Source organism: Equus caballus, chromosome 1 (genome assembly GCF_041296265.1).
Source record: "Equus caballus isolate H_3958 breed thoroughbred chromosome 1, TB-T2T, whole genome shotgun sequence".
NCBI classification, from domain to species: domain Eukaryota; kingdom Metazoa; phylum Chordata; class Mammalia; order Perissodactyla; family Equidae; genus Equus; species Equus caballus.
The window spans coordinates 106,749,251-106,776,124 of record NC_091684.1 but is presented as its reverse complement, the minus strand read 5'-3'; the positions used below and the strand labels follow the sequence as shown (position 1 = coordinate 106,776,124).

Genomic DNA, 26,874 nt, shown 5'->3' with positions numbered 1-26,874 from the left:
GTTGCATCCTGAACACATGGTTGTGTTAGAGGCACACCATCTTCTGAGGATCAGGAACACCCTTTCTGGGCTTACTAGTCAAGGACTGCCTTGCTTAGCCCTGCCCTACAGGAGTCTTTCTGCCGCTCCTAGTAGACCAGGCCCACTGCTCTGGCTCAGCCTCCTCTCGGCCTCCTGCACCAGCATCCCCTTGGTACACAGTCACCCTCCACAATGGCAACCACTCACAGTGGACGGTGAGGGCAACACTGGCATTGCTCATGCCCACCACGTTCTCTGCAATGCACGTCAGGGTGAAGCCATTGTCCTCACTCGTCACATTTACCAGGGTCAGGTTGATGGCATGTACATTGGTCCAGTTCAGATTTGTCTAAAACCCCAATAAAAAGACAACAATCAAACAGTTTCTACAAGGGCGGCTCCCCCACCTAACCCCCAAACACCTTTAGGAATAAGGAAAGCCGAGTAGAAGGCGAAGGACGCCTTTCCAGGGACTGACACCAACCAAGTTCCAGGCTCCCCATAGTCAACAGTTCAGGTAATCCTCACTTTTACCCTATAGGGTGAATGATAGCATTATACCCATTTTACAGATGGGGAAACTAAGGCACAGAGAAGTTTAGTAGCATGTTTAATAAGATGGCTAGAAAATATTGCAGCTGGAGGGAATCCGAGTCTACATGGTTCTTCCTGTAGAGATAGGACCACAGACTTTCCCTTTCCTTCGCCCTTATTCTCACATCTCTTTCTTCAATTCATGATTTAGCTCATTAAGACTAAGAGGTGATGGCTCTCCAACCTCCTGATGGGACCGGACCCTAGGACACCTACCTGGTGGGTGTTGATGGACTGCAATCCAGTGACTATCCAGTCCACATCAGGCAGGGGCGATCCAGAGCCGTTGCAAGTGATGACAGCATTGTCACCCTCTCGTACAGTCAGGTTGACATGGCTCACACTGATCTCAGGAAGGTCTGGGAGGGAGGACAGGGCGGGTGCAAAGATAGGCAAACGCTTACTACCAAAACTTTGCCCATGGTGGCCCTTCTTGCTTTGCCCAATAAAGACTCCAATACAACCTGCTTGAGCTCTCAGAAGGCTCCCACGTCCAAGAAGCTTCATACCACCTCCCAGCAGATGTCAGAACTCAGAATTTAAGCCCGTGCAGTTGGACTCTCCTACGTGGCAGGGAGTGGGTGGGGGTGGAGCAGTTGCTCAAGGCATGCAGGTCCAGCAATAAAGTCACATGACACCTTCCATTTTGGGCACTTGTTCCCAAAAATTTGTCCTGCTTCAGATACCCATGGGGAACTTGCTAGAAATTCAGACCTGTGGAACCCATCCCCAGACATTCCCAGAAAGTCTGTGAAAGACATTCTTGTAAGTCTGTGGTTGGGTGCACGAATCTGCTTTTCTAAAAGTGCCTTAGATGCTCCCGATCCAGGAGGTCCAGAGACCACACCTGGAGATATGCTCCTTCAGGACTGGTTGATAAGCAACGCACAGAAAGAAAGGAATCTGTCTGATGAGAAGGGGCACAGTTAACCCCCTTCTGTATTCCTAGAACCAACCTTCCCACGACTGGCTCACATAAGGACAAGAGTGAGCAAGGAGGCAAAAGGTGAGCCAGACCCGCACCCAGTGGAGAGTTCAAGGCTGGGGGGGCGGTAGAGAAACAAAGACCCCGGCTCTCCTGGCTAACGCACAGCCCCATCTCTTATGTCAGGCATGCCTCCTGGAGGCTGCTGGGGCTGGGCAGCTCACTCACCACACTGACTGATGTTCATGCGGAAGAGAGGGAGCTGGGAGCCGTCAGCCCCGACGCAGTAGAGGTTCTGGCTGTTCAGCCTGGCCTCGCCCTGCTCCTGCCACAGCTGCATCCAGCGGATGTCACAGCTGCAGTTGAAGAAGTTCTGCTCCAACCTCCTGTGGGCAAGAAGAGAGGGAAGGGGACTCCTGAACTGAAGACAGCCCAGCTCCCTCCCCAGCTCTAGGGCTGTGAGGCCAAGGGGGCCCCCACCTGCTCTTCAGGGATTAAAGAGAGAAGAGGTTTAGCAAGGTCTCAAAAGAAGTAAAACAATCTCTATGTAAGTCCATGAGTTCATTTAGTTTTTAAACTAACAAGCTCATTTAAAAAAAGAAATCCACCCCACCTAACTCACCTGGCAAAGAGACCCTTTAAAATACGTCAGCTTGGAGTGCTCTTCTCAAACCCCTCCTGTGGCTTCCCATCTCACTGGAAGTCACAGTCAAAGGCCTGTGTGATCCACGTCACTCTGTATTATCTCTCTGACCTCCTCTCCCACCTCACCCTCCCCTCCTCTTCTTCAGCCACACTGACCTTATTGTCTGTCAAGTTCACTAGGATGACCAGCATGCTCCTGCCTCAGGACCTTTGCACTGGTGGTCCCTTCTTCCTACAGAGTTCTTACCCATAACATATCTGCTAGACTGGCTCCCTCAATAATACGATCTTCTCTGACCACTCTTTATAAAAAAAGCCACCACCAACCTCTGCCATAACACTGCCCACTCCCTTCTTCTTTCTAATATTTGTCACCACTCAGCATCAATTCAAATATGTATTTGCTTGTTTGTTTATTATCTGTCTCCAAACAAAAAAATAAAGCTCCACTGAGGTCAGAGACATTGCCTATTTGGTTCATTGCTGTATACGCAGTACCTACAACTGAGTCTGGTGCAAAAATACTTGTTGAATGATTAGAGGAAGGATTGGAGGATGGGTGGATGGATGGATGGAAGGAAGGAGGGAAGGAGGGAAGGAAGGAAAGTTTACTCTCCCTGGGAGTAGGTGGTCAGCTGTTTCCAAGATCTGCTCAAAGCCCATCTTGAGACCAGCTTTATTCCATAAATTCAACAAAATCCTTAATAAGCACCTGCTCCATGTCTGGCTGGGGGCTGAGTGCTGTCAATGCAGAGATGAATAAGATCGTGTCTGCTCTCCAGGAGCACTCAGGTTGGTGATGAAGAATGCCCGATGGGGAAAGACTCAAGTTCAAGGCCTTCCTTCTCCACTGATTTTCCTTGTGACTTAGAGTGAGTCACCTCCCCTCTAGATGGGGTTATCTCATCAGGGGGACAAGGAAGGGCATTAGCTGATGCAAAACTCTTAAATTAAAGGGCACGTGATAAGTCTGAATGCCTGGATCACTAGGGAGAACATGATTCTCTTTCTGGACCAGCAAGGAGATGCATCTGTTGGTACCCAGAGGGAGGAGTGCTTGGATAACTGCACTAAGACACAGGATATTTTTGACAACTGGCAAATTCCAAAATAGTTAAGCACACATCTGAATTACTCAGCTTTCAGGAAACAGTGAGGCCCCTGGGAGGAGGAGTCAGTGTTCCCAGCCACTAGGACACTGCAGGGAGAACGTGCAAACAGCCCTGCATTATAACTTCATAGTCTAAGGAGCTTGTGACATCTCTCTGCACATCACCCTCTTTCAGAAGAGGGAAAGGGAACTAACCTTTACTGAGCATCTGTTTCTCACAGCTACCCTAGGAGACAGAGTATTGTGCCCATACAGATGAGGGATGCCCTCTTATGTTGGGAGGCGTTAAGTCACATGTTCAAGGTCCCCTGGCTGGTGTGTTACAAAGCAAGTTCTCAAACCTCAGCCCATTAGACTCCAAAGTCCATGTACTTTCCACCCCGTCTATCACGCACAAGGCACTCTCAGGTGCAGTGGAAGATGCGAGGAGGGGCAAGGCAGGATCCTTGACTTCAGGAGTGCACGGAGGAAGAGACGGGGGAGAAGGGAGAGGGGATGCTGTAGGCTGAGGGGTGAAAGCAGGAAGGAAAGGTTGCGCCCAGGCACCGGGAAATGAAGCTGGAAGGAGTAGTGGAAGCCGGATGGCAGAGGACTCCCACTGCCACATCAGGAGGTTTGGAAGTCATCAGGGGGCAGTGGGAACCGCTGAGGCCCTCAGAGCTGAGAATGACATGAACGAAGCAGGTCTGTAGGAAGACTAACACGACGACATGGTGCAGGGCAAACAGGAGAAGAGGAGAGCTAGCCACTGGAGAGGACAGCAGTCAGGATGTCTTAAGAACACAGGTCACCGTGTATGGTCATCAAGTGCGTGCAGTCCTCAAAGGCACCCAGCCAAAGGGATAAACGTGAAATGAAATCCGGTCTGCACACCCCGACCAGACCTGGTGCCTGTCATGGGGCTACATCCACCCAGAGGGGGCGCCTTTTCTCGTTCACATACAGGCACCATGTAGGCTGGCATGCTCTAGGTCCTTGTTTCTCCAACTTTTGGGATGCAGGACTCTTTTTCACTCTTAAAAATTACTGAGGGCCTCAAAGAGCTTTCTTTGATGTGGATTATATCTACCACTATTTACCATATTAGAAACTAAAACAGGAAATTTTAAAACACAAGAATGCATTAGCTCAAACTCCATTAGTCATCAGAGCCAATGATGTTATCACATGTCCCGCGGTCTCTGGAAAACTCCACTGTACGCTTGTGGGAGAATGGAGCAAGAAGGGCAAATAACATCTTAGTGTTATTATGAAAATAGATGTTACCTCGTGGTCCCCTGAAAGGGTCTTGGGGACCCCCAAGGGACACTGGACCACCATTTGAGAACTGCTGCCTAGTTGATAAGGGCCTAGAGTGGAGTAGTAAAGATTGGAGAGAGGAAATGGGAAGACGGGGCAAAGATCACGGAGGAAGACAAGGTGGTGTTTGGTGCGCAGCTGGAAGTCGAAGAAAAAGGAAGAGTAGAAGATGAGCCCAAGGTTTTAAGCCCCAGAAGACAGGAAATCAGTGGAGGAGAGAAGAGCCTTTGGTTGAGAACAGAAGAAAATGGAAAGGAAGAGGTTCAACATTAGGAACAAGGCTGGGCAGGGCTGAGGGATGAGGAGGAAGAGATCAAGGTCCTGGGGGAGGAAAAGGAAGGATGGGGTCCAGAAGCCTTGGAGGTGTTTGCAGGGGCTTAAGAAATAGGAGAGAGAAAGGAAAGAAGGTAGATAGGAGGACATGAGAATGAAACAACAAAAATAACATGAGAATAACATTTGCATCACACTTACCAGGTGCCCAGCACTATGGTGAATGCCTTACAAGCAACACCCCATTTAACCCTCACAACAAGAGGGAGCACAGGGCAGGGGACATCTGACGGCTTCCTTAGGAAAAGCAGAAGGTCGAATTAGCTGCCCAGCCTGTGCGGGACCGGGAGGGGAAGGGAGGCCGGAGGAGGTGGGGCAGGAGTTTGGATTCCGGTCACAGGGGCTGCGAGGAGAGGTCTGGCAGCTGAGCTGGAATGGTACTGAGGGTCCAGATGCTTGAAGAGATTCGAACTGAACCAGACCAGCCTGGTTTTTCCCAGCTGCTCACTCGACAAGATGTGGTCATTCATTATTAAGTAGTCATAAAAATACAAATTATCCACCTGGGTGGAAAAGACTAACAAAGTGAGGGGCTTGGCTGGGCTGCTTCAAGCCACAGACACTCTACCCAGTCCTGCCTCCTGCACTGCTACGTACCCCAACACCTCAGGGCCGCCCAAAAGGCAGACAGTGTCAAAGGGTCCCGAGGCTGGTGGGAAAATCTGATGAGCTATCTGGGACGTGCCTAAGACACTGCCAGACACACTTTAACGGCTTTTTTGCTTCCTTCCATCGTTTTCCTCCAGGACCTGACCCAACAGAAGGGATGCACCAGGAGACCTGGTCCTTTGCTCCAATCCAGAGTCTCCTAGAAACTGCAAAAGAGCCTTGAGTTTTTCCCCACTCCCTTCGGACTTTCCTCCCAGAAAGCAAGTAACACACAGCAGAAAACATTTTGAGTCTCAACACAGTGGTATCCTGGGCTTCCTATTGAGCAAATCCACCATTGTCTTCATATCCTGACCAGAGAGGATTCAAACAGTGAGGTGGGCCAGAAGCAAAGAAGGGCAAGCCCTGGGTCTAAATGATGCTCTCCCTCCTCCCATCAAATCTGGTCTCGAGCAGTGGACGGAGCCTTTGCCAGGGCTCCAGGGGCAGACTCCAGAGCCTAAAGCAAGGCTTTCCCTACTCCATCAATAATGCAAGAGGCCCCATGAATAATACAGCAGCAGCTGCTTCAGGGCGAAGCTTACCAACACCCAGCCCTCGCCCCAAGATGGCCCGGGGCCTAATCACAAGGCCCTGGGGGCTTCCCACAGATTAACTCAGCCCCATCGGGACATGTGCACAGACACTGCTACACAGCCAAGCCCATGGCTGGATGTTCAGAAAACACTGATTCCCCTCCAGTCATTGCCCTGGTTTTCCTCTCCTCTCCACAGCATCAGTGCTGCCAGTGGCAATCCTGGGGCCAGGCAGTGGAAATTGGGCAAGGGACCCAGATCTACTGTTGCAGAGGAAAGCACACCCAAAGGACCAAGTAATCAGCTCGGGCATCCTGGAGAGAACCACAGTCCGATGGTAGAGAAAGTACTCGAACAAATGATCTGAGTCAAACCAGCTGTGTCACCTTGGGCAAATACAGTAGGCTGAATTGTGTCCCCTAAAAAGATATGTCCAAGTCCTCACTCCCCAGGACCTGTGAATGTGACCTTGTTTGGAAAGAGAGTCTTTGCGGATGTAATCAAGTTAAGGATCTTGGGAAGAGATCCTTCTGGATTCAGGTGGGCCCCAAATCCAATGACTGGTGTCCTTATAAGAGAAAGAAGGGAGAGATCAAAGTCAAAGAGACAGGGAAGACAGCCATGGAAGGTGGAAGCAGAGACTGGAGTGACGCGGCCAGAAGCCAAGGAGCCCTAGGAGCCACCAGAAGCTGGGAAAGACAAGCAAGGGCTCCTCTCGAGAGCCTCTGAAGGGAGTGTGGCCCTAACGGCAACTGGATTTCAACTTCTGGCCTCCAGAACAGAGAGAGAATCATTTTCTGTTGCTTTAAGCCGCCAAATTTGCAATAACTTGTTTAGACAGCCCCAGGAAACTAACACAGCAAATAACCTAGTTCTCCAAGGCTCTGAGTTACCTTCTGTGAAATGGGGGTAACTGTGCTTGACCTTCTTTCTTCACTGAGTTATTACAAGGATTAGTGATAATATATGTTAACATGCCTTGTGAAATAAAAGGGTCTATCAAGAGGCCCGAAATTATTATTATAGTAATGCTATTATTAATATGATTGTTTAGTGACTTCTCTGAGAGCCATGGAAAGTGGTCATGGCCAGGACTGGGAGAAGGAAATTGCCAGGATCGGCCTAAACTCATCCCAATACTGAGTTAATATTTTACCAAGTCTATTAAATCTGCAAATTACACTAGAGGTAATTATCACTTTGCTTTAAGAAAATGAAATATTCCAATCTATTTTAATCATGTCTGCTTTGTGCATGCAGGGTATTAAGAGAAGCCTGTTCAAGATACACTAATGGCCCTTCGGGTATTTCTGGAAGGTTTCTGTGCTGTGGGTTTATATCGTCTGTTGCCTCTTGCCTTTGCCTAAATTGTATCACGGGATTCAGAATCCAAGCTTCCTTCCTTTCTAATTCATTTTTATCTCTAAGACAATCTCTTTGATTCTTGCTCTGATTTCTGGACAGACAGTTCCAATCTTCTCTGTAAGGAAAAAAACACCATCTTGCCATAACTAGAAACTTCTGAGAGCACTGTGCAATGCCAGCTCGAATTTCTTCAAACCCACGCCAATGAAATAGCACTGGCTACTCCTAAGCAAGTCTTCAAAGGTGCTTCCAGTTCTCTCAGTAAGAGAAACACAACCTGGACCAATGCGGGGTCGTAGGCCAGGTGTTCGGCCATGACCGTATCCTTCAACTCACAAAAGTAAACGAGAAATGAGAACAGGAAGCCTTGAGCACATGACAAGGACTCGGAGATGCTAACTCGTTTAGGTGTTTTTGCCCTGTGATTCCACTCAGGGAGCCACCATCCTGAGAGTGGTTTCTGGAAGGAGATGCTAAGCATGTGAGGGGTTTTGCTGCGTTGTTTTAGGAAAGAGCATTGGTCTTGGGAAACCGCAAACCTGGATGGGGGAACGCTAATAATCACAATACTAATTGCCAGAGTTACCATTTACGAGCTCTGTGGTCTCGGACCAGTTGTTTAACTTGGCCAAGTCTCAATTCCCTCATTTGTAAAACTGGCTGTAAAGATACCTTCCTCGTGAGATTGTCCCAAGGATGAAACAGGACCTCGTTCATATTAGGAGCTCAAGATATGCCTCTTCCTTCTCCTTCTCTACTACTGGAAAAGTTGTAGCCATTCAGCCCTTCCAATGGGGAATCCCAACAGCATCAGTTCCTATGGCAAGGATCCTCTAACTGGGGAGGAACTGGTTGGGGTAGGCAGAGGTCCTCAGTGACAGAATGAAATGTGCTAACAAATCATTGAATGCCCTAGTTTGCCCCTCTTTTCTGCAGAAGGTTGCTCAAAGCCTCACACTCTTGGCTTTGTGATCTTCTGGCTGCCACAGCCTCTTTCCTCCGGGGCCAAAACTCCTTCTTCCTGGAAATACCCGACGCATCCCACCCTCCAGCCCACAGCCTCCAGTGGGCAGACCCTGGCAGTCTAGATGGCTCGTGGCAGATGGCGCCATGTGGACTAATCAGGAAATCGGACAAGAAAATACAACCCCTTCTTCCATTTGCCAGGAATGGGGATTGTTTGGATTTTAATCATAGCCACAGCAAAGAGCCAACATGCAGTCCTTCGAGCCAAAAGATAAATTTTCCACTCTCAACATTCAATTCTTCCTCAAAAAATAGACCCCTCCCGGGGCGATTGCTTCTCAGAGGGGGCCTTCTTTATTTCCCAATATAATTTTTTTCTTATTTAACAATATGACAGAAATAAAATACTCCGTGGACATGGTGGCTCTCACAACTGACTCACACCGGAGGGAATGTCTTCATTCCTCCATAAGTCACATCTAGCTCACCGGTGCATCGATCCCAGGCAAAGATGAATGCAGAATCCCATGATCCTCTGGGAGAAATCTGACATTTTCTTTAAATATATATCCACGGAACAACTGTTTCTAAAACTCCATGAAACAGGTCACCAGGGCAGCACACCATTGATTTCATAGCCAGTGATTTTTTAGAAGGAGCTCTGAACATTTTCTCCATAATTCAGCCAACTGCAGACCCCAGATGTCTCCTGGAGAGACGCCATTCCTGGCCTCCCACAGATGAAGCACAGGCATTCCAGGAGAACTGGATGCGAGACTCCCAAGAGAGACAGGCCCCAATTAGCTCCTTTATGGCATAGCCCTGATCAGTGCTTGGGCAATGTAAGGAAGAACCACAATCATGCACTTTTCGAAAATTATTGAAGGACAGATCCTTGAATTGGAAACAGATTGAAGAAGCTGGGAGAGAGCTGAGCAGAGTGGTCATGACCTTGAGTGCATATGCTACCACTTATTTTATGGGTGACCTTAAACGAGACACTTAACCTTGCTAAGTACCTCGGTGTCCCCGAATGTGAAGTGATAGTAATAATTCCTACCTTATAGAATTATTATAAGGATTAAACTAAATAATGTTCATAATTCTACAGATTGCTTGGCACAGTGCCTGGCACAGAGTAAATCTCAGAAATCAGTGTTTGCTGACCATAGCAGTCATGTTAATTTACCTCTAAGGTCTTTCCCACCTACAAAGATGGGAATGAATACAAGGTACCAAGTGTAAGAGTCTGACATTTCAATGTCTGGGACAGAGCTGGCCTTTCAGTGCTTTATAAACAAATAAGTATATGTTTACCTTTTCCCAAGCTCAAGTAGGAGTTTTTATTGATGCATGTCTGGATCTCAGCCATGAGTGACTAAAGAACTCTGATCATTATGCCTATTGTGCCCAGACCAGAGGAGTAGCCTGGTGGGAGGGGAAAATCCTAAGAAAGGAAAGCAACCCATGCGGTATTGTCCTACACATTCCAACTCTGTCAAAGAGACAATCTCTGTACTTCTCATCTCTGGAACGGCCTCTGAAGCATCAGATGGGCACTTAGCCTATGAGGATAAGTATGGTTTGCAAGCCCATGGTGGGGTGATAGGCTATTGGGACGTTGGATGTAAATATCCCCTCCCTCACCAGCTGGGTCAGAAAAGGTAAGCTTAGACTCATCTGTGAACTCAGGTCTTCCCGGGTGGAGGGAGAACAAGTTGAAAGTTCAACAGCATGAGCAGGGATCCCAGGTCACTGCCTCTTGGTAAAGATAGTAAAGCAATCTGCATTCAGTGGATTTGGACCTGAGTCACCAAGTAAAAAGGGAACACGTGAGCAGTGTCTCTGGAAGCAGACTCCCTAACTTTATCCATGCCTCAATTCCATTTCAATTTATTCCTTGATTTGTTTTCTCAACATAATATGCTGTCCTTCATGCACAGAGATGACCCTGATGACTCACACATCAACATGAGCTATTTTTTTTCCAGCAGTGGTCTCGAATTTTCACTTATCCATCCAACATGTGTTTGTGCAAAATGGCTGTCTGGGATAGGGGTACACTGATCAGCCTCAGACTGCAGCAAAGCTAAGCAGCCCACAGGCGGATTGAATAAATATATGGTCTTGGTCCCCTGGGATGCCCATACTCAAGCCAAATAGGCTGACAGGAGATTGAGAATGGTGGAAAGGACACGCAATCTGAAGTCAGAGGCCTGGGTTCAAGTCTTATCTCTGCCAATCCCTAACAATGTGATCTTAGCTGCATCTCACATGCCTTTCAGGGGCTCAGACCCCTCACCTTAAAATGTAGGAATACATTTTATATTGGAGGTATAATAATACCTACCACTCGTGATGCTTGTGATGATAAGTCTAAGGCCATATAAATGAAAGCACACCTGATCATCTACAAAGTTAATATTATGAATGTTCTTGTAAATTGATAAATACTCTTTATTATTACAAATATCAATACTATTATTACTAATTACCTACAGACCACAAAACTAGGTCCTGATCAGAGATGAGATTCCCATCTTCTGAAACGTATTGTGCCCAGAAAAAGCATCAGAAATCAAGCAACAGGATGGCCCGCTCTCACTGAACATGGTACACCTCATGTCATCCAACCCAAGGAGCCCCTTCACGCATAGGCCCAGCCTCAGGGGGCCCCACTGCCCAAGACTTCTCCCCACCAACCTCTACCATAACTCCACTACTTGGAAGGTCTTCAAACCAAACTTACAATTCCCGAAGACTCAGCGTCTGGAAGAGCTGCCATGACAGTGTGGTGAGCCGGTTACTGGACAGATTTCTGCAAGATGGACAAATAAAGGGGAAATTAAAGGACGCATCTGGCATAAGTAATGCTCTCGGTAGTAAGCTCCGTCATTTCACAGGAGCCTGGCTTTGTTCTTCGTCTTCTCCTTTGCTCCATTCTGCTATCCATACATCTGCCAGTAGTGGAGGCCACAGATGAGGTTTGGAGAAGATTCTGAGACCTTTTAAAGACAAGGTTTTACAAATCAAAACAAACAACAGAGTTTTCCTGGTCATTCTCCCATATCCTCTCACCATACCAAAAGTTCAGGGAGGCTTTCTGAAGCTCTTCTCCTACAGGGGGACAGAGAGCTCTCAGGGTACACAAGCCAAAAAGTTATTCCTTTTTATTATTATTATTGAGGTAGACTCGATGTACAAAAAAGCTGTGCATCTTTAATGTAGACGTCTTGCTGAGTCCGAAGGTAAGTATACATCTGTGAAACCATCACCAAAAATGATGCCATAAACTTAACCATCACCTCTAACCATCTAACCTCTAACCATCACCTCTTGTTTTTTTGTGTGTGTGATAAGAACATTTAACATAGGCTACCCTCTTAGCAAATTTTTAAGCATACAATACAGTATTGTGAATTATGCAGTCTGCTGTACTGTAGATCTCTAGGACTTACTCATCTTGCATAACTGAAACTATGTACCCTTTACCAACAAGCAATCTTAGTCACACAGCTTGAAAAAACTCCGCAGGTCACCTACATTCCTTCCAGCTGGTCCCTCCCCCAGCAAACATGCCCAGCAGTGATCAAGTCATCAGCCTTTTGTTCACACTTCTGCTCCCCTCCTAATGGCTCTTTAATTGTTTTCATTAGGATGTACAGAGGAAAGGAGTCGCCATTAGCCTTCTGAATAAAAGAAGAAACACACCCACAGCTATTACTTTGCCAGGATCAACAAACAACTTTTGATGTGATAACAGCCCTTAAAGGCAACAGTTCACGTGGCTGGAATGAAGTGGCACCCCAGGAACAAGGGACTCATCTACTGAGGAGAACGGACGCAGGAAGCATCCCACTTAGGTAACTATCTATCCACACACACACAAGCATGTGTGTATTTGTGTCTATTAAACATGTAGGTAATAAATGCAAACACAGCCTCTTGTTTACATGCACACGCATATGCCTACAGGTGCATCTATATTTAGATGACTTCTACAACGAATATTTGTTGAGAGCCAAATACAGCCTACACTGTGGAATGAGGGGGTGGACAATTGATAAGGTCCCTCTGGGACTTATATTCAAGTTACAAATGAACAAACAAGAGAATTGCCGTTTGTGATGGGCAGAAGGAGGGGTATAAACAAAATGACGCAGGGAACTGATGTGGGAGAGCGAGAGGGCTACTTTGAGAGGGCCAGGTGCTCAGCGAAGTGCACCTGAGAAGGTGACACTGGAGCAGGGACAAGAAGAGAGAGAAGGAGCCGAGTGCCAGGGGAGCAGTGTTCAAGGCAGTGGAAGTAGCAAGTGCAAAGACCTGGGAGGGACCAGGGACCAGAAAGGAGGCCAGTGAGGAAGGAAGGAGGCGACAGCGGTCTGGGGTAAGCAGGAGAGGGGACAGGCCACTCCCACCTTGCCGGCCATGGTAAGGGGTTTGGATTTTAAGGAGCAATGGGAAGGCGCTGGATGGTTTTAAGTAGGGAAGTGGCATAATCTAAGTATCGTTTTTAAAAATAAGAGGCCAAGCCTGGAAGCCGGCAGACCAATTAGGAGGCAGCTGCAGTATTCCAGGCGAGAAGAGGGAGGAGAGAGAATTAAGCAGATGGATTCAAGCGAGGTGGTGAACTTCCTATTGGATGGGATCTGGGAGAAGGAGGGAAAGACACTTGAGCAACCAGGTGAGGGGTGACGTCATTTAGCGAGCTGACGAAGGCTGCAAAAGGGTCACATTTGGTGGGGAGGTGGCAACCAAGAGCCTCTCCCTTGCAAATACTAAGTTTGAGATGCCTGTTAGCCATCCAAAGAGAGAAAGCCAGCAGCATGCTAGATGCCTGGGTCTAGAGCTCAGGGGAGAAGTTCAGGCCGGGTGAGACCACATAGAGTAAACACAGCTCATTGGAGGAACAGGTACTCAAATACAAGCACAGCCTTGTATCTGAGGCAGCCCTGTCTTTGGTGACAGCCTGTGACTGTGCGGGGGAGGCAGCCCCCATTCTGAGGGTACAGGGGACTGCAGAGAATGGAAGAGAGCCACAGGTAGGTGACCCCCACGTTTATTGCTCTGCTCCCTCCCCTGCACCCAGCACGCTCTCCTTTCAGAGTCCTTAAGCCCACACAGCCCTCTCTAGGATAGCCCCGCAAACCCCACACTCCCACCTCTTCCTCTCGGCAGGGCTGGAGGGCACTGGTATGAATGACCACACAGGCTCTCACTGAAAGTCTAGAAACCTTAACCCATCCGCACTCGCAGCTTCACAAAACCGCTTACAACCGTGCATCTTATTCCGACAAACTTCCTCCATCGCCCACTCATCAGGACAGAGGTGAGGAAGGAAGTGTGTGATGACCACTTGAGGACACTGTTGGGGCACAGCTCCCAGCAGGCACCCCCCTCCTCCTTGAGAGGGTGGAACAGGGGGTCAGACACATCCCCCCACCGAATGGCTGACCTTATACTACGTAGTGGACCTCGAGCTCGGAACTTGGGGTCAAGGGCAACAAGTTTCGGTACCGCCTTATGAGCCTCCATCACCATTCTCCTTCAAGACGTTTCAGTAAATGTGAGTGTTTGCTTCATCCAGGCAGAAGTCTCTGTTTCATTTTGCTTTTCCTAATTTGCTGCCTATGCACAACCGCATCATCAATGGCAGCAGAAGTCAGACACGGCCCAGCCCACCGTGAGCTCTCCACCCCACCCCAGCGCTGCCTTGAACAAAACCCGCAGTTCTAAAGCTGAGCAGCAGCATCCTGTGGGAGTCAGCAGCTGGAAGCCCCAGATGCACTGAGCCCTGGGAAACAGGCAACCTGTCGGCAGGAAGAAGAAGCTGGAGACGGGAGTAGTCCAGGGCAAGGGGGCACCCTCGCCCATCTCCGAGGGAGGAGCAGCCAGGGAGCGTGCCAGCGGTTCTTGGGGAGCCCAAGGCAGGGAGCAGGCTGCCAGCAATGTCCTTTCACAAAGGTCATGTTTTGCTACATTAGGCAGAAATGTCAAGAGAAAATTGGATTCTGAAAGAAAATAACAGGCATTCCGGGCAAATAGAGAATAAGAAATAGCATTATCTCCTTATTATAAGTTGTGGGGGGAGGGGCCTGGGACACCTGGAAGGGGGGACATCCTGCTCTCCCAGGGGTGTCCCAGCTTCAGCTCCTTCTCCCCCCACCCCCACCCACTGAGCCCCACAGGAGGAGAAAGGGCCCCTGGGATTCCTCCAGCTCTCTGACCAGAGGGACCGTGCTCCTGGGCTCTGTCCCCGACTGCCACTTCCCTCCCTGCTGCCTCACTGGGGCACAGGGCACCTTCTCCTCTTGCTGGAGGGAGAGATGGCCCTTACTCCTTCCACAGGCCAGCTGCTCTCCTCTTCTCACACCTGCCTGCCTCCCGCACCACAACCACGTCAACAGCTGCCAATCCCCAAGAGCTGACTAAGCACAGAATACTGTGTTGAGCACTTTTGCGTTCATGATCTCATTTAATATTTACAGCAACATACAGAGTTGGTATTGCTATTATCTCCAAGCTACAGCTGAGGAACCTGGGGCTCAGAGGTTGCTGTCCAAAGTGGAATGGCTCTGAGTGGCCTTAACGAAAAGATTCCAGCACCAGGCAACAAGTAACATACCCAGGAGCATTTGCAACCAACACACAGACATGTAAACTCCAAAGTACACACACGCAACCCAGTGTGTGTTCCCAGAGACAGCGACACTGTGCTGCACGGGTCCCAGTAAGAGGGCAATGCACACAACCTGTGCAACTGTACACAGCGCCCTACCAGAAACGCACAATAGAAGCATCTAGCCCCAGAGAAAAACTTATACACAAAGAACAAGGAAGGCAAGCTGAGGCCCAGGGCTTTAAGAGAATTACCATCCACTCAGAACTCACTGCCCCTGATTTTCCTTCCAGCCGGTGCCTCACCTGTATTCACTTGTCATCAGTTATTGATGGGCTGGTGACCCTGCTCATCAGACAAGAGTTTAATTAAGAACCACCTTGCCTCTGGGCCCCGCAGCAGCCTCTTCCCGGAGCCTCCTCCCTAACAGATCCATTATCACCCGTTGCTGACTTTTGCTTGGGTCAATGGCCGGTTTCCAAGCCACCTGACCATCGGAATTAATTTGGTGAGCAAGATTTTACGAGATGATGCATCAAACACTTCCCCAAAATCAAGCTCTGTGACAATGCCCCTCCATCCCTCATCTGAGACTAGCAAACAAAGTAATTAATTTTGTCCTGCACTACTGGCTCTCTCACAGCCCAGACTCTGGGGCCCAGGGTAATGAGCGATGATGGTGCAGTGACTGGGCGCTCTGGGAGCAGGGAGTCAGAGGCACAGATGGCCAAGCTCTGACCTGGGGAGGGCTGGGGCCGAGAGGGCCTCTCCTGCATTAACCCTGTAGGGAACAGGGCTCTTCTCAGGCTTGGTAAGCTGTCCCATGACCCTCCCAAAGGGGGCACCCAGTGCAGCAGAACTCAGCCCCACAACTGGGGAGGATGTCACCCTCTACCCTAGGGACACTACTGTCCAACAATAGATGGACCCTGTTGCCAAGAGAAGCCAACCAGATAAATTCTTGTTGCCCCAAACACCCCACATCCTTTGAAGCTGAAAGTTGAAACGGGGATGCTGAGCCCCATCCACAAAGTGATGCTGAAGATGGAGGGCTCCACGGATTTCCTGGATCGGGGTGGGGCGGACAGTAAGAGCACCGCCTCTTCCATGGGCAGAGGCAGGCCCAGGAGAACTCGAGTGTGCAAGGGACTGTTGGTAGCAGGTGCCCTGCCATCCCCGGGCGACTAAACCAGACTGCCCCACCCCTGCCCCCCCATTCAGCCTGGTCTCCCCACCTGTTCATGTCAAGACCGCAGACCCCTCGTCGGGCTCTGCTCTGCTCCCACATCAGCTCCTGGATGCTCACTCCACCTCTGCGTCTCCTCAGTCCCTCTCACTTTGGTTTTCTCTTCTATTGTTATGGGCTGAGTTGTGTCCCCCCAAATTCATCAGTTGAAGTCACAACCCCCAGGACCTCAGAATGTGACTGCATTTGGAGACAGAGTCTTAAAGAGGTGATTGAGGTTAAATGAGATCATTGGGGTGGGGTCTCATCCAGCATGACTGGTGTCCTCATGGGAAGAGAGTAGAAAACAGATAAGCACAGAGGGAGACCACGTGAAGACACGGGGAGAAGATGACCATCTGCAAGCCAAAGAGAGAGGCCACAGAAGGAACCAACCCTGCTGACACCTTGATCTTGGGCTTCCAGCCTCCAGAACCATAAGAAAATAAATTTCTGTTGTTTAAGCCACACAGCCTGTGGTATTTTGTTACAGCAGCTGAAGCAGACTAATACACTGTCCTCAGCCCCACGCCTGCCCCGAGGCCCTGAAGGCCAAATCAGCTGCCCCACTGTGACTCCTGAAGGCCTGCAGTCGTGAGTTTCAATCACTGCCTCACTCTCTCTGCCTGGCTGCTCCAGGGAACCCGCTTCCCAACCAGGTTCCAACAGCTCAGATCCAACTGCTATCTGCCCAGTGGGTCAGCTCCCCCCTGGGCATACCTCAGTCTCCTCCTGCAGAAGATTGTCAAAAGAGAAAAGAGAGAGCCAGGGGTGTGTTCAGCTTGCATTCCAAAGATGAAGGCCACAGTGGCTGACTTCTCCGAGAGACTCATTCTGCTGCTTGCACAAAGCCCTGTGCTGAGCACCGTACGGACTCAGGGCATTAAGCACAGTTAACCAGAAAGCAACAAAGGTCCAACCCCACTGATCCACAGGACCCCAGGGGCTGTGGCTCACTGGCTGCCATCACCATGATGTAAATCTTAGTCCTTTCATCCACGAAGGCAGCATTTTGAAAGGTGCAATTCTTCCTTCCTGAAGGTCCAACCCCCCCCCCACCCCAGCTATCTGTCTGTCCTCTTCTGATTTTCTCCATCAAAGAAGTACTTCCTTGGTCTTCTTGGCAACAGCCAGCTCCCTCCCCTGCCACTCCATGCCAGGATTCCTTTGAAATTGCTGAAGAATCTGGAGGAAAGGTCAAGAAAGGGGAATCCCTGATGCAGCACCCACCCCACAGAGAGTTTGCTGAAAAGGAGCAAACCAGGGAGAAGGGTCAGGCTGATGGTCCACTGCCCACTTCTCTGGAAGCCAGGGAACTCACGCCTCACCAGCCTTGACCTTGAGATCTCCGTGCACAGTCAGCTCCACACCACGAATGGCTGCAGCCCACCATGCGGAGCGGTTAAGGGGGCTGCCATCAACCTTCTTGGGTTGAATTGGTGGGAGGGAAGGGAGCACCATACACTTTTGTCACCGAGGCCTGCCACCAGCCACCAAGGAGGCCCCCCCACAGCCAACCCCTCACAATCCAACGCCTGTGACGGGGAAGCAGGTGCTGTCGCCCAACTTCCTCTTGAAGGCCAAGAAATATTTTTCTACATCATGGATATATTTGCTTTTCCCTCAATTAAATTGCTGTAAAAGGGAGTGGGGGTTAAAGCCATTTGAGCCATTTTTATTCGGCTAAATGACACTGGATGGCTCATTTAATGAACTTTAACGAAGCCAAAATGCTTTCTCTAATCAAATCTCAAGTGACGTGACTGGTGTCTCGACCTTCGATCAGGAGACTCAGGCAGCTCTTCCACAAGGCCTGAGGCGGGGCTAACCCAGGGCTTCCCAGAGCGTGTTCCTCAGAATCCAAGGTCGGCAGAATGTTAATGGGCATTACAAGGGAAAAAAATGCATGCTGCTTGAAAAATGGGGTACTAAACAAAATTAAACAGCCTTATTCACTGCAGAACTTCTCAGAGCCTTTGCTAAGAGAAGGATCTGGTCTAGTGAATCTCTCAAATTGACTGGACCACAGAACCTTCTCCATGGAGCATCTAGCATAAATATCACCACCCCGCATAACATACTTAGAGAAAGGATGGCTGTGAGAAGAAATATATATTTGGTCTTCATCCCCAGTTCCTGGCTCACTGCTCCCAAAACCCTTGGAATTTCCTGAGTGATAAGAGTCATGTGAGCATCTTTTGTTAGAATAGTTGGTCTCTTGTCCTCAGATCATGAAATTGCTTCAGAGAATGAGGTGACCTTTGGAAATCCCTTAAAAATAGGGGTGCTGGTTGCCAGGGGAACCAACCATGAATAAAATGTTGGAACTTTTAGTCCCACCCCCTGATTTCCAGGAAAGAGAGAGGGGCTAGAGATTGAATCAATCACCCACGGCCAATGACGTAAGCAATCATGCCTGTGTCATGAAGCCTCCATAAACACCCAAAAGGAAGGTGTTTGGAGAGCTTTCAGGTTGGTGAACCAGAGCTCTTCCATGTGCCACTGAGCTGGGCCTCAAGCTCCATGAGGACAGAGCGCCTCTGCTCGGGACCCTGCCCTGTGTATCTCTTCACCCGGCTGCTGATTCCCATCCTTTAACATCCTTGGTAATACACTGGCAACCTAATGAGTAAATGAGTTTCCAGAGTTCTGTGAGCCACTCCAGCAAATTAATGAAACCCAAGGAGGCTCTCGGGGAGAATCCGTTTCCTTAGATTGGGACCCAAGGAAGGGTCATGGGAATTCCTGATTTATAGCCAATTGGTCAGCAGCACAGGCGACAACCTGGACTTTTGATTAGCATCTAAAGCATGAGTGTGTGTGTGTGTGTGTGTGTGTAGGGCAGGGGGACCCTGAGAAATCGGATGCTGTCTCTGGATAGATAGCGTCAGAAGTGAATTGAATTGAATTGCAGGACACCCAGGTGGGGTCTGAGAACTGCTTGGTGCTGTGGGGAAAACCCCACACGTTGGAATTGGGTGCAGAATCGTTAACAGCTGGATGCAGGGGCCAGCAAGCAGTGGCCTGTGGGCTGGAAGTCTGTTTTTGGAAATAGAGGTTTATGGGAACACAGCCACGCCCATCCGTTTACATGCTGTCCTAGGCCAGGTTCTAGGTGCAATAATGGTCCTCCAAAGATGTCCAGATCCTGGTCCCTGGAATCCGTGAATATGTCAACTTCCATGGCAAAAGGGACTTTACAGATGTGATTAAGAGAATGGACCTGGAGATGGGAAATTATCCTTAATTATCCCGCAGCCCCAGTGTAGTCACAAGGGTCCTTAAAAGGGGAAGAAGGAGGCAGAGAGAGATGTGACTAAGGAAGGACAGAGAGATGTAATGTGCTGGCCTTGATGGAGGAAGGAGCCACAAGCCAAGCAATGTGCACGACCTCCAGGAGTTGAAGAAGGTGAGGAAATGCATTCTCCTCTAGAGCCTCCAGGAGGGGACACAGCCCTGCGGGCACTGTGATTTGAGCCAGTGAGACCGTGCTGGACTTCTGACATACAGAGCGTAAGGCAATATATTTGCGCTTTGAAGCCACAAAGTGTACAGTAATTTGTTAGAGCAGCAACAGAAAACTAAGCCAGGTCACTTTCGTATTAGACCATCAGAGCTGAGTAGTTGCAACAGAGAACAAACGACCCACAAAGCCTAAAATATTTAGTATGTGGCCCTTTTACAGAAAATATCTGCCAATCCCTGGTCTAGCCCAGCATTTACCAGTAGAAATATAATGCAAGCCACATATGTTATTTAAAAGTCACATTTTCAAAAGTGAAAAGAGGTGAAATTCGTTGTATTAATATATTTTACCCAATACATCCAAAATATCAATTCAACATGTGATCAATATAAAAAAATACCAATGAGATATTTCATATTCTTTTTTTTTTTCTTTTTTGGTACTGTGTCTTTGAAAGCGACAGGTATTTTACACTCACAGCAGATCTCAATTTGGACCGGCCACATTTCAAGTGCTCGCTAGCCATGGGTGGTCAAGGCCACCATATTGGGCAATGCAGCATCAGGCCATAGGTCAAGGCCAGGCACTGATGCATTGACTGAGGCCCTCAGTGGAGAGGAACAGTTGACAGGTGGAGAAGTATAAGGTCAAGTTCCCCAAAGTCAAGTCAGGGGTCCTTTCCCCAGGTGCCAGTCTGTCCCAGAGTCCAGCATGGAGATTGTTGTACGAAAAGAAATTTCTCCAGTTGTCCCCAAGTACACTGCAACATCACTGAGGAGCTGCCAGTGTCCTCTTGAGCTGGTGAAGCTCAGGGCAGGAGGGAAAAGAGAGGCCAGGACTTGCCAGGAGGGGGTGAGGAAGGACCATGGCTAGACACATGAGGAGACCAGACTTGAGCACAGATTGCTGGACTCTTCCAGAATGCAGGCTCCCCCTGGAATTTCAAGTCTTCCCAAGCAATGACCTCAATCTCCTGTTCCCATGTACTCTCTCACCACCCACCTCCCTCCCCAGCCCCTCGGTCCCCTCCCCGAACTAACCCTAATGACCCACCATGAACAGAACAGTCTCCCCAGGCTGACCTCACCCTACAGCTTCCTGGCCCTCCTCCCTCTCCACGCCATTGCCCCACGTGCTCGCCATGCCTTTCACGCTCCTGCCCCCATCCCGCAGGCGCGGTTTACTGGCTTCCAAGCATGGCCAGTGCCACCCACTCTGAACCCTTCCTTCCCTCCTCTTTCTCCTTCTGCCTTTTGCCTGGGCCTTGACTACAGCCCACATGTCAGACCGGCTTTGAATGACAGCTGTGCTCACGTTGGCCTCCCCCATCAGCCTGCTCTTATTGAAGGCAAAGAACCATTTCTTTCCAGTTTGATATCCTTCATAGCACCTGGAACACAAGTGCTCAATCAATGTGCAGCAAGTTCAAACAATTCCCACGGAACTTCGGCAGCACATGGCTCTGGGTACCAGTCCTGCCTCCGTTGCTTCTGTACCCAATGACCCTGAGTAGGTACTTAATCTCTCTGTGCCTCAGTTTGCTCGTTTGTAAATTGGAGATAACAATAGGGCGCGTCCCCTCGGGTTGTGGCAAGGATTAAAGGGAGTATGGCCAACGGGGTCCAGAAAGCAGCTGGTGCACTGTGTGGCCCTCGAAAAACACGATCCATCAGTGCCCCTGCATGGCATCTCTCCCCTCGTCTGCCCATCTCCATCACCCCTGAAGCTGCCCAAGCCCATTAACACAAATGCCAGAGGCCCAGGCAATGCCCCCCTGAATTCCAGCATCAACGAAATCTCAGTTCAACAAAACAACACAGAAACCCATTTGAATCAGACAGCACGTAGCACCGCTCTCCTGGAGATGAGCTGGTGTCTGTGCTCCTGTCCCTCACAGCCCAGCCCTCGCATGCTTGGGTAGAGCCTGAAGGCCCCACAGGTCCCGGGAAAATGCAGCACTCCCCCTGAGGCCCAGGGCCGCGGTTTGGTCATAATCTGCCCTGCATCTGGGTCTTCACCACGCTGCCAGGCCCATGGAAGGCCCGAGAGCCAGCTTCGTCCCTTCACGCTGTCTGTTTCACACCAGACCGCGAGTGTTATTGAGACTATTCTGGGGGATTTTGCTCCTTGGGAGTTTCTTTTCAGACAAATGAACCAAAAGCTAGTTGCCCTGAAGCATGTGAGCTTTCTCTGGAGCCCAGTGGGTGCAGCCTGGCAGATACTAGGCATTCCTGCCGTGGCAGAGCAGGGCAGGCCCACCGCCTCAAGAGAGGCTCCGGGACATGGCCATGGGGCCAGGGCATCGGATTCATTTTTCTCTCAAGAGCTGTCATGACAAGGGAAAAACAAAGACCCAGACAGCATCGGTGGGAAAATCAAACCACAACTACTAACTAACAGCAAAGAGGGGGCCATTGAGGAAGGAGGGAACCCGAGGGGAGCACAGCTGTGGGCCACACCTGGGGGCTAATAAGACAACTGTCCGAGGGTACTGGCAGGACTGGGGAAACTGAGTCCACAGAAGGCTGGCAGGAGTGGGGCTGGAAAGGGCAGGAGTGCCATGCTGCTCTTCAAGATGCAGGAAGGATATACCTGCCAATCACCTTGTAGCAAGACCAGTCACCTGTCCTCGTTCTGAGATCTACTCTTGGGATTCAACAAAAATCTACGACTCTCTTAGGAACAACAGAATTGTGAGAAGAAAGCTGCTCCGGGCCTGTTTACAAAGAAATCTGATTAGGCCAACCTTGCCTCGATCCCTCCTTCAAGATAAGTGGTCGGAGGGCACACAGGCCATGGGTGGGTCTGGGAAGCTCCTAGGGGCAAGCTCTCCAACTCTGGGCACCAAGGTCACCTGGAGGCTTGCACAAACCAGACAGCGAAGCCCCACCTCCCTGAGTTTCTGATTCAGGAGGTCTGGCCTAGGACTTGCACTGCCAAGCAGTTCCCAGGGGATGGTGATGCTGCTGCTCCAGGAACCACACTTTCAGAACCACCGATCCAGTGAAATTCAGTTTTCCCAGTGAATTCCCTTTGGTTCCTATCAAATCCTCCTGTCCTGAAAAGTCGGACGAGCAACCATATATGAGAGAATAAAACAGTCATGTGTCCGGATGTAAAGAGACACTGTCAGGAGCCGAGGAATTACCGCAAGGGCTCCTGGGAACAGATGCCACTATTAATAACTAGAAAGGGGACTTGGCGAACCCCGTCTGAAACCCAGTGGAGGGTTGCCGATTGGGAGGTGCCACAGGGCAGTCTGGAGAAGGCTGTCACAGCCCTGGAAACTGAGAACACGAGCCAGTGGGGATCCTGCTGCCCGAAGCCTCCTGGACGTGCAGGACCAGTCTGGTTGCTCTCTCGCCCCCCACCCCTACCCAGCAGGGTTTCTCTGAGTGGAGGGGCTAGTTTTACCACCTGAATGCCATCTCAGGGAAACTCATGGGGGCTCCCTCCAGGAAGCAGACCTCTTTGAACGCCATGTCTGGTGATCCTGCCGGACAGAGGAGGCTAAAAATCAGAGCAAGTGAGAGGGGCAGTGAGGGAGGTCCAGGCAGCCGTGGGGGGCACAGACCTGCAGAAAGGGAGCAGAGAGAGAGCCAGGGAGACGAGACTGAGCATCCAAAATGCTGAGCGTGACGGAAGGCTGGGGCGGGGGGGGCCTCAGTGACGATGGCCGAGAAGGTGGTGCTGAGGGAGAGCGGGGAGACAGGCACAGGGCAAGGGGGCCAGAGCCACACCCAAGGAGGAACGGCTGTGCCTGGGCCTATCGAGAGAGGCCACACTCCTGGCTGCCCGAGAGGGGTCCCCTTGAGGCCAGAGGACAAGCCAAGAAGCAGGGACTTTAGCACAGAGCCTGAGGTATTTTTCCAGGAGCCTGGAGCACGGTGTCATCGACTCGGGTCAAAGGCTTAAGTGAGACTGCTCTCTGGAGTGGCCCGGGCAGAGCAGCAGTGACTTGCTGACAGCTGTCTGAGGGCTTCTGGTGCCTTTGAACCCAGCAGCGCAGGCCTCCCTGTCCCACCGCTTCCCAGGGCAGAGTCTGCGGATTTAAAGCAGCTGCACGCTGTCTGCCTCCTTTCCAGCATGCCCGGGGGGACACGTGAACGCCACGGGCATTGGGGTCTTCTCAGGAGTCCGAGTCACGGGGACTCAGCCGTGGAGATCAAGTGAGGAACTAGGTAACGGATTGATTTTTAGGATGGAGCGTATGGGAATGGACGGCACAGGGAGAACCCATCCGGGCGGCGTGATGGAGAGTCTCGTGTCCCCACTGTATCGCTCCAGGAGGCCACATCATGTAGGGCAGGCAGAGCTTCTCAACGGGGGTCCCCAGACCAGCAGCATCAGCCTCACTGGGACTTGTTAGAAACGCACATTCTCAGGCCCCACCGCAGACCTGCTGAGTCGCAAACTCTTGGGTGGGTCCAACACCCCATGTTGTATCACATTCTCCAGGGGATGCTGACGCACGTTCACATGCAAGAACCACTGGTGCAGAGGTAAAGATCATGGACTTTGGAGCCAGACAGTCAGGCTGGACTCTCAGCTCTGGCCCTCCCAAATTGTGTGACCCACCCTAAGAAAGATATGGAACCTCTCCACATCTGTTTCTCCATCCCGACCACAGTAAGTGATCATCATATCAGCCTTGTGAGGCAGCTTGAGGGATTAAGATGAATTCAAGGCATGTCAAGTGCTCAGTACACATAGTAGGTACTCATGTGTGGCTGCTGGGGTACTGCAGGGGATACGAGCAATAGTGGTTGACATGCTCAGTGATTACTATGGGCCAGCTCTCTTTAAAGGTTTTACATATAAGAGCTCACTTAAACACTGCAACAACCCCACAAGGGATATGCCACTGTCAGCATCGTCATCTTCATCATCATCATCATCATCTCTGCTTTACAGGGGGGAAATCACGGGGCAAGGAGGTTCGATAACCTGCTCTGGGTCAGCAGCTGCTGCAAGGGGGGCCCAGAAATTGAAGCCCAGCAGAATGGCTGCAGAGTCTGTGTTCTTTACCACCTAAGAGTAGCAGCACGAGGAGCTGTGTTGCTGGGGTTCCAGCTCCCGTTCTCCCAATGTGTGCCCCCACCTGTCACCACCACCAGAACAAGATCCTACTGTTCTTAACCAAATTTGGAAAACATTCCCCACAGCCAGGTCTGGGAGGACTTGAAGTCCTGGTCTCTGAAAGGGGAGCTCCAGTCAAATTTCCCACTCTGTCTCCTGGACTAACTGGCACCATGCGTGAAAGCCAAAAAGGATGGAGATGCATCAGCTAGCACCCGGGAAAGGCGTGGAGAGCCATCCCCCAGAGATGGCCTATGTATTCCCCCTTTAGCTACAGTCCAGACCCCAGGCAGTGAGGGGGCCGGTAGAGTCATACACACAATTACACAGGGCTGGAGCATCCTGGAGCCCATTTCCAGGAGGGACGTGGGCAGGAGATCCAAGCTGGAACAAACACGCTGAGCTGCCAATGAGCCAAGTGCAGGCCGGCGTTTTCATTCGCCTGCACCGTGCCGGGGGCTGGGCATATTCAGGGGCTGGCAGGATTCTCAGCCACAAGCATCGCTTCCCACCTCTGCTGTGCCCTCGAGGCCCTGAGGATTTCCCTCTGCACCCATCACATTTTAGAGACAGCAGGCAAAATGGAAGCGCAATAAAGAAATAACAGGGCTCCAGCTTCATATCAAATGCTTGGACCTGTAATGAACCAGCAGCACCTGGGACTAAGAATTCTAAATAAGCCCCAACCACAACAACCCAAATCTCCTCTCCCAGATGCTCCGAGGCACCAGCACCACAGCAAACAAGGATATAAGGCTTCCAGGAGGTTCCATCCTTGTTCACCTGCTTTCTAGCTATATAATTCTTGAACAGCTCATTTCACCACGCTGAGCCTCTCCTCTCCAATGAAATGGGAGCACAATCTCCACCACATTAGATGGTGAGTATCAAATAAAATGGTACATGCAGACACCCCACGCAGTGCCCATCACATGTAGGCACTCAATGGAAATGGGCTATCATTACTAGGAGAGATTCACAAAGAAAAAAGCTGATGAGATAACACCTCCCAAGTGACTGTGAACGAGGTGGGGGGTCTGCCAGGGGAGGGGGGATGAAAGGCAGGGCCCACGCTCAAGTTCCCAACTCCTTGGAAGAAAACAGGCGCATGGAGGCAGCCATCGCGGCAGGAGCAACAAAACAGGAAAACTCGCACCAAACAACGTGCTCAGCAGACGCTGCTAAATGTTTTCCAGTTAATTAACTGATTACATGATAGAACAGAAGGGGATTCGAAAGAGCGCTGTTGACCTTTAAGAATAATTAATATCATCAGGATAGCAAGCTCATCCAAGGAAAATAACGAGGAACATTTTCATATTACATGCAAAGCTCTGGATGGGGTGGCAGGTGGGCCTCATCTCAGCAACGCCCCAGCTCCCTCCTCCTGCTCCAGCTTCCTGTCTCCCCGCCACCTCCCCAAAGCCTCTTCCTCTGCATCCTGAGACTTCCAGGCAGACCAGGGAGAGCTCTGGACCTCCCACTCCTGCCCCAAAGCAGTTGCTGCCTGGCCCAGTCCTGTGGCCATTCTGTCTGCTAGAGCAACAACAGCAGAGGAAGGAGGGCCGGTGAAGGGTGCCCCCCATCACCGAATGGGAGGGGAAACCTGAAAGGGGCACGTCAGCTTCCCCTTCGCAGCCATGTGGATATCTGGAAGATTCTCTCCCCACCCGGTGTGCTGCCAGAATCAGCACTTAGCAAGGACACCAGCCCATGTCTGGGGTGGGTGCCCCTCCTCCTGCTCCCCTCTCGCACGGTAATTGCCCATCATCCCCTGATGGATTAAATGATACTCCGTCTGATGGCAAACAGTCCACACAATCAGTGAGGTTAAGGGCTCATCCGTCTTAGTCAGAATTCTATTCCCAGCATCCAGCAATGGGGTGGTGTTGAACTGATCTGGAATGAGCTCTCTGTCCTGGACAGCCTCCCTTGACCCTCCGGCTCCTCCAGAAGGCCTGGTCCATGCCTACTGCTCCTCCATGACTCCCTGGAACGTCCTTCCCCTAAGAGCCTTCCTGACCAGCCCCCAGACCAGTGGC

The 26,874-nt window shown here is 50.4% G+C and overlaps 1 protein-coding gene across 6 annotated transcripts in view; it reads right to left on the bottom strand.

Annotated features, from left to right (window-relative positions):
* The window catches only part of NTRK3 (neurotrophic receptor tyrosine kinase 3), a 364,056-nt gene that overhangs the window by 247,305 nt on the left and 89,877 nt on the right, over positions 1 to 26,874 (bottom strand). For all 6 annotated transcript variants that reach the window (XM_023650428.2, XM_023650421.2, XM_023650423.2 and 3 more), the window contains exons 4-7: positions 11,193 to 11,261; positions 1,769 to 1,926; positions 832 to 974; positions 229 to 370 (exon numbers count right to left, since the gene is read on the bottom strand). In XM_023650428.2, coding sequence (XP_023506196.1) covers positions 229 to 370; positions 832 to 974; positions 1,769 to 1,926; positions 11,193 to 11,261 — 512 coding nt within the window. The remainder of the gene's footprint in view (positions 1 to 228; positions 371 to 831; positions 975 to 1,768; positions 1,927 to 11,192; positions 11,262 to 26,874) is intronic.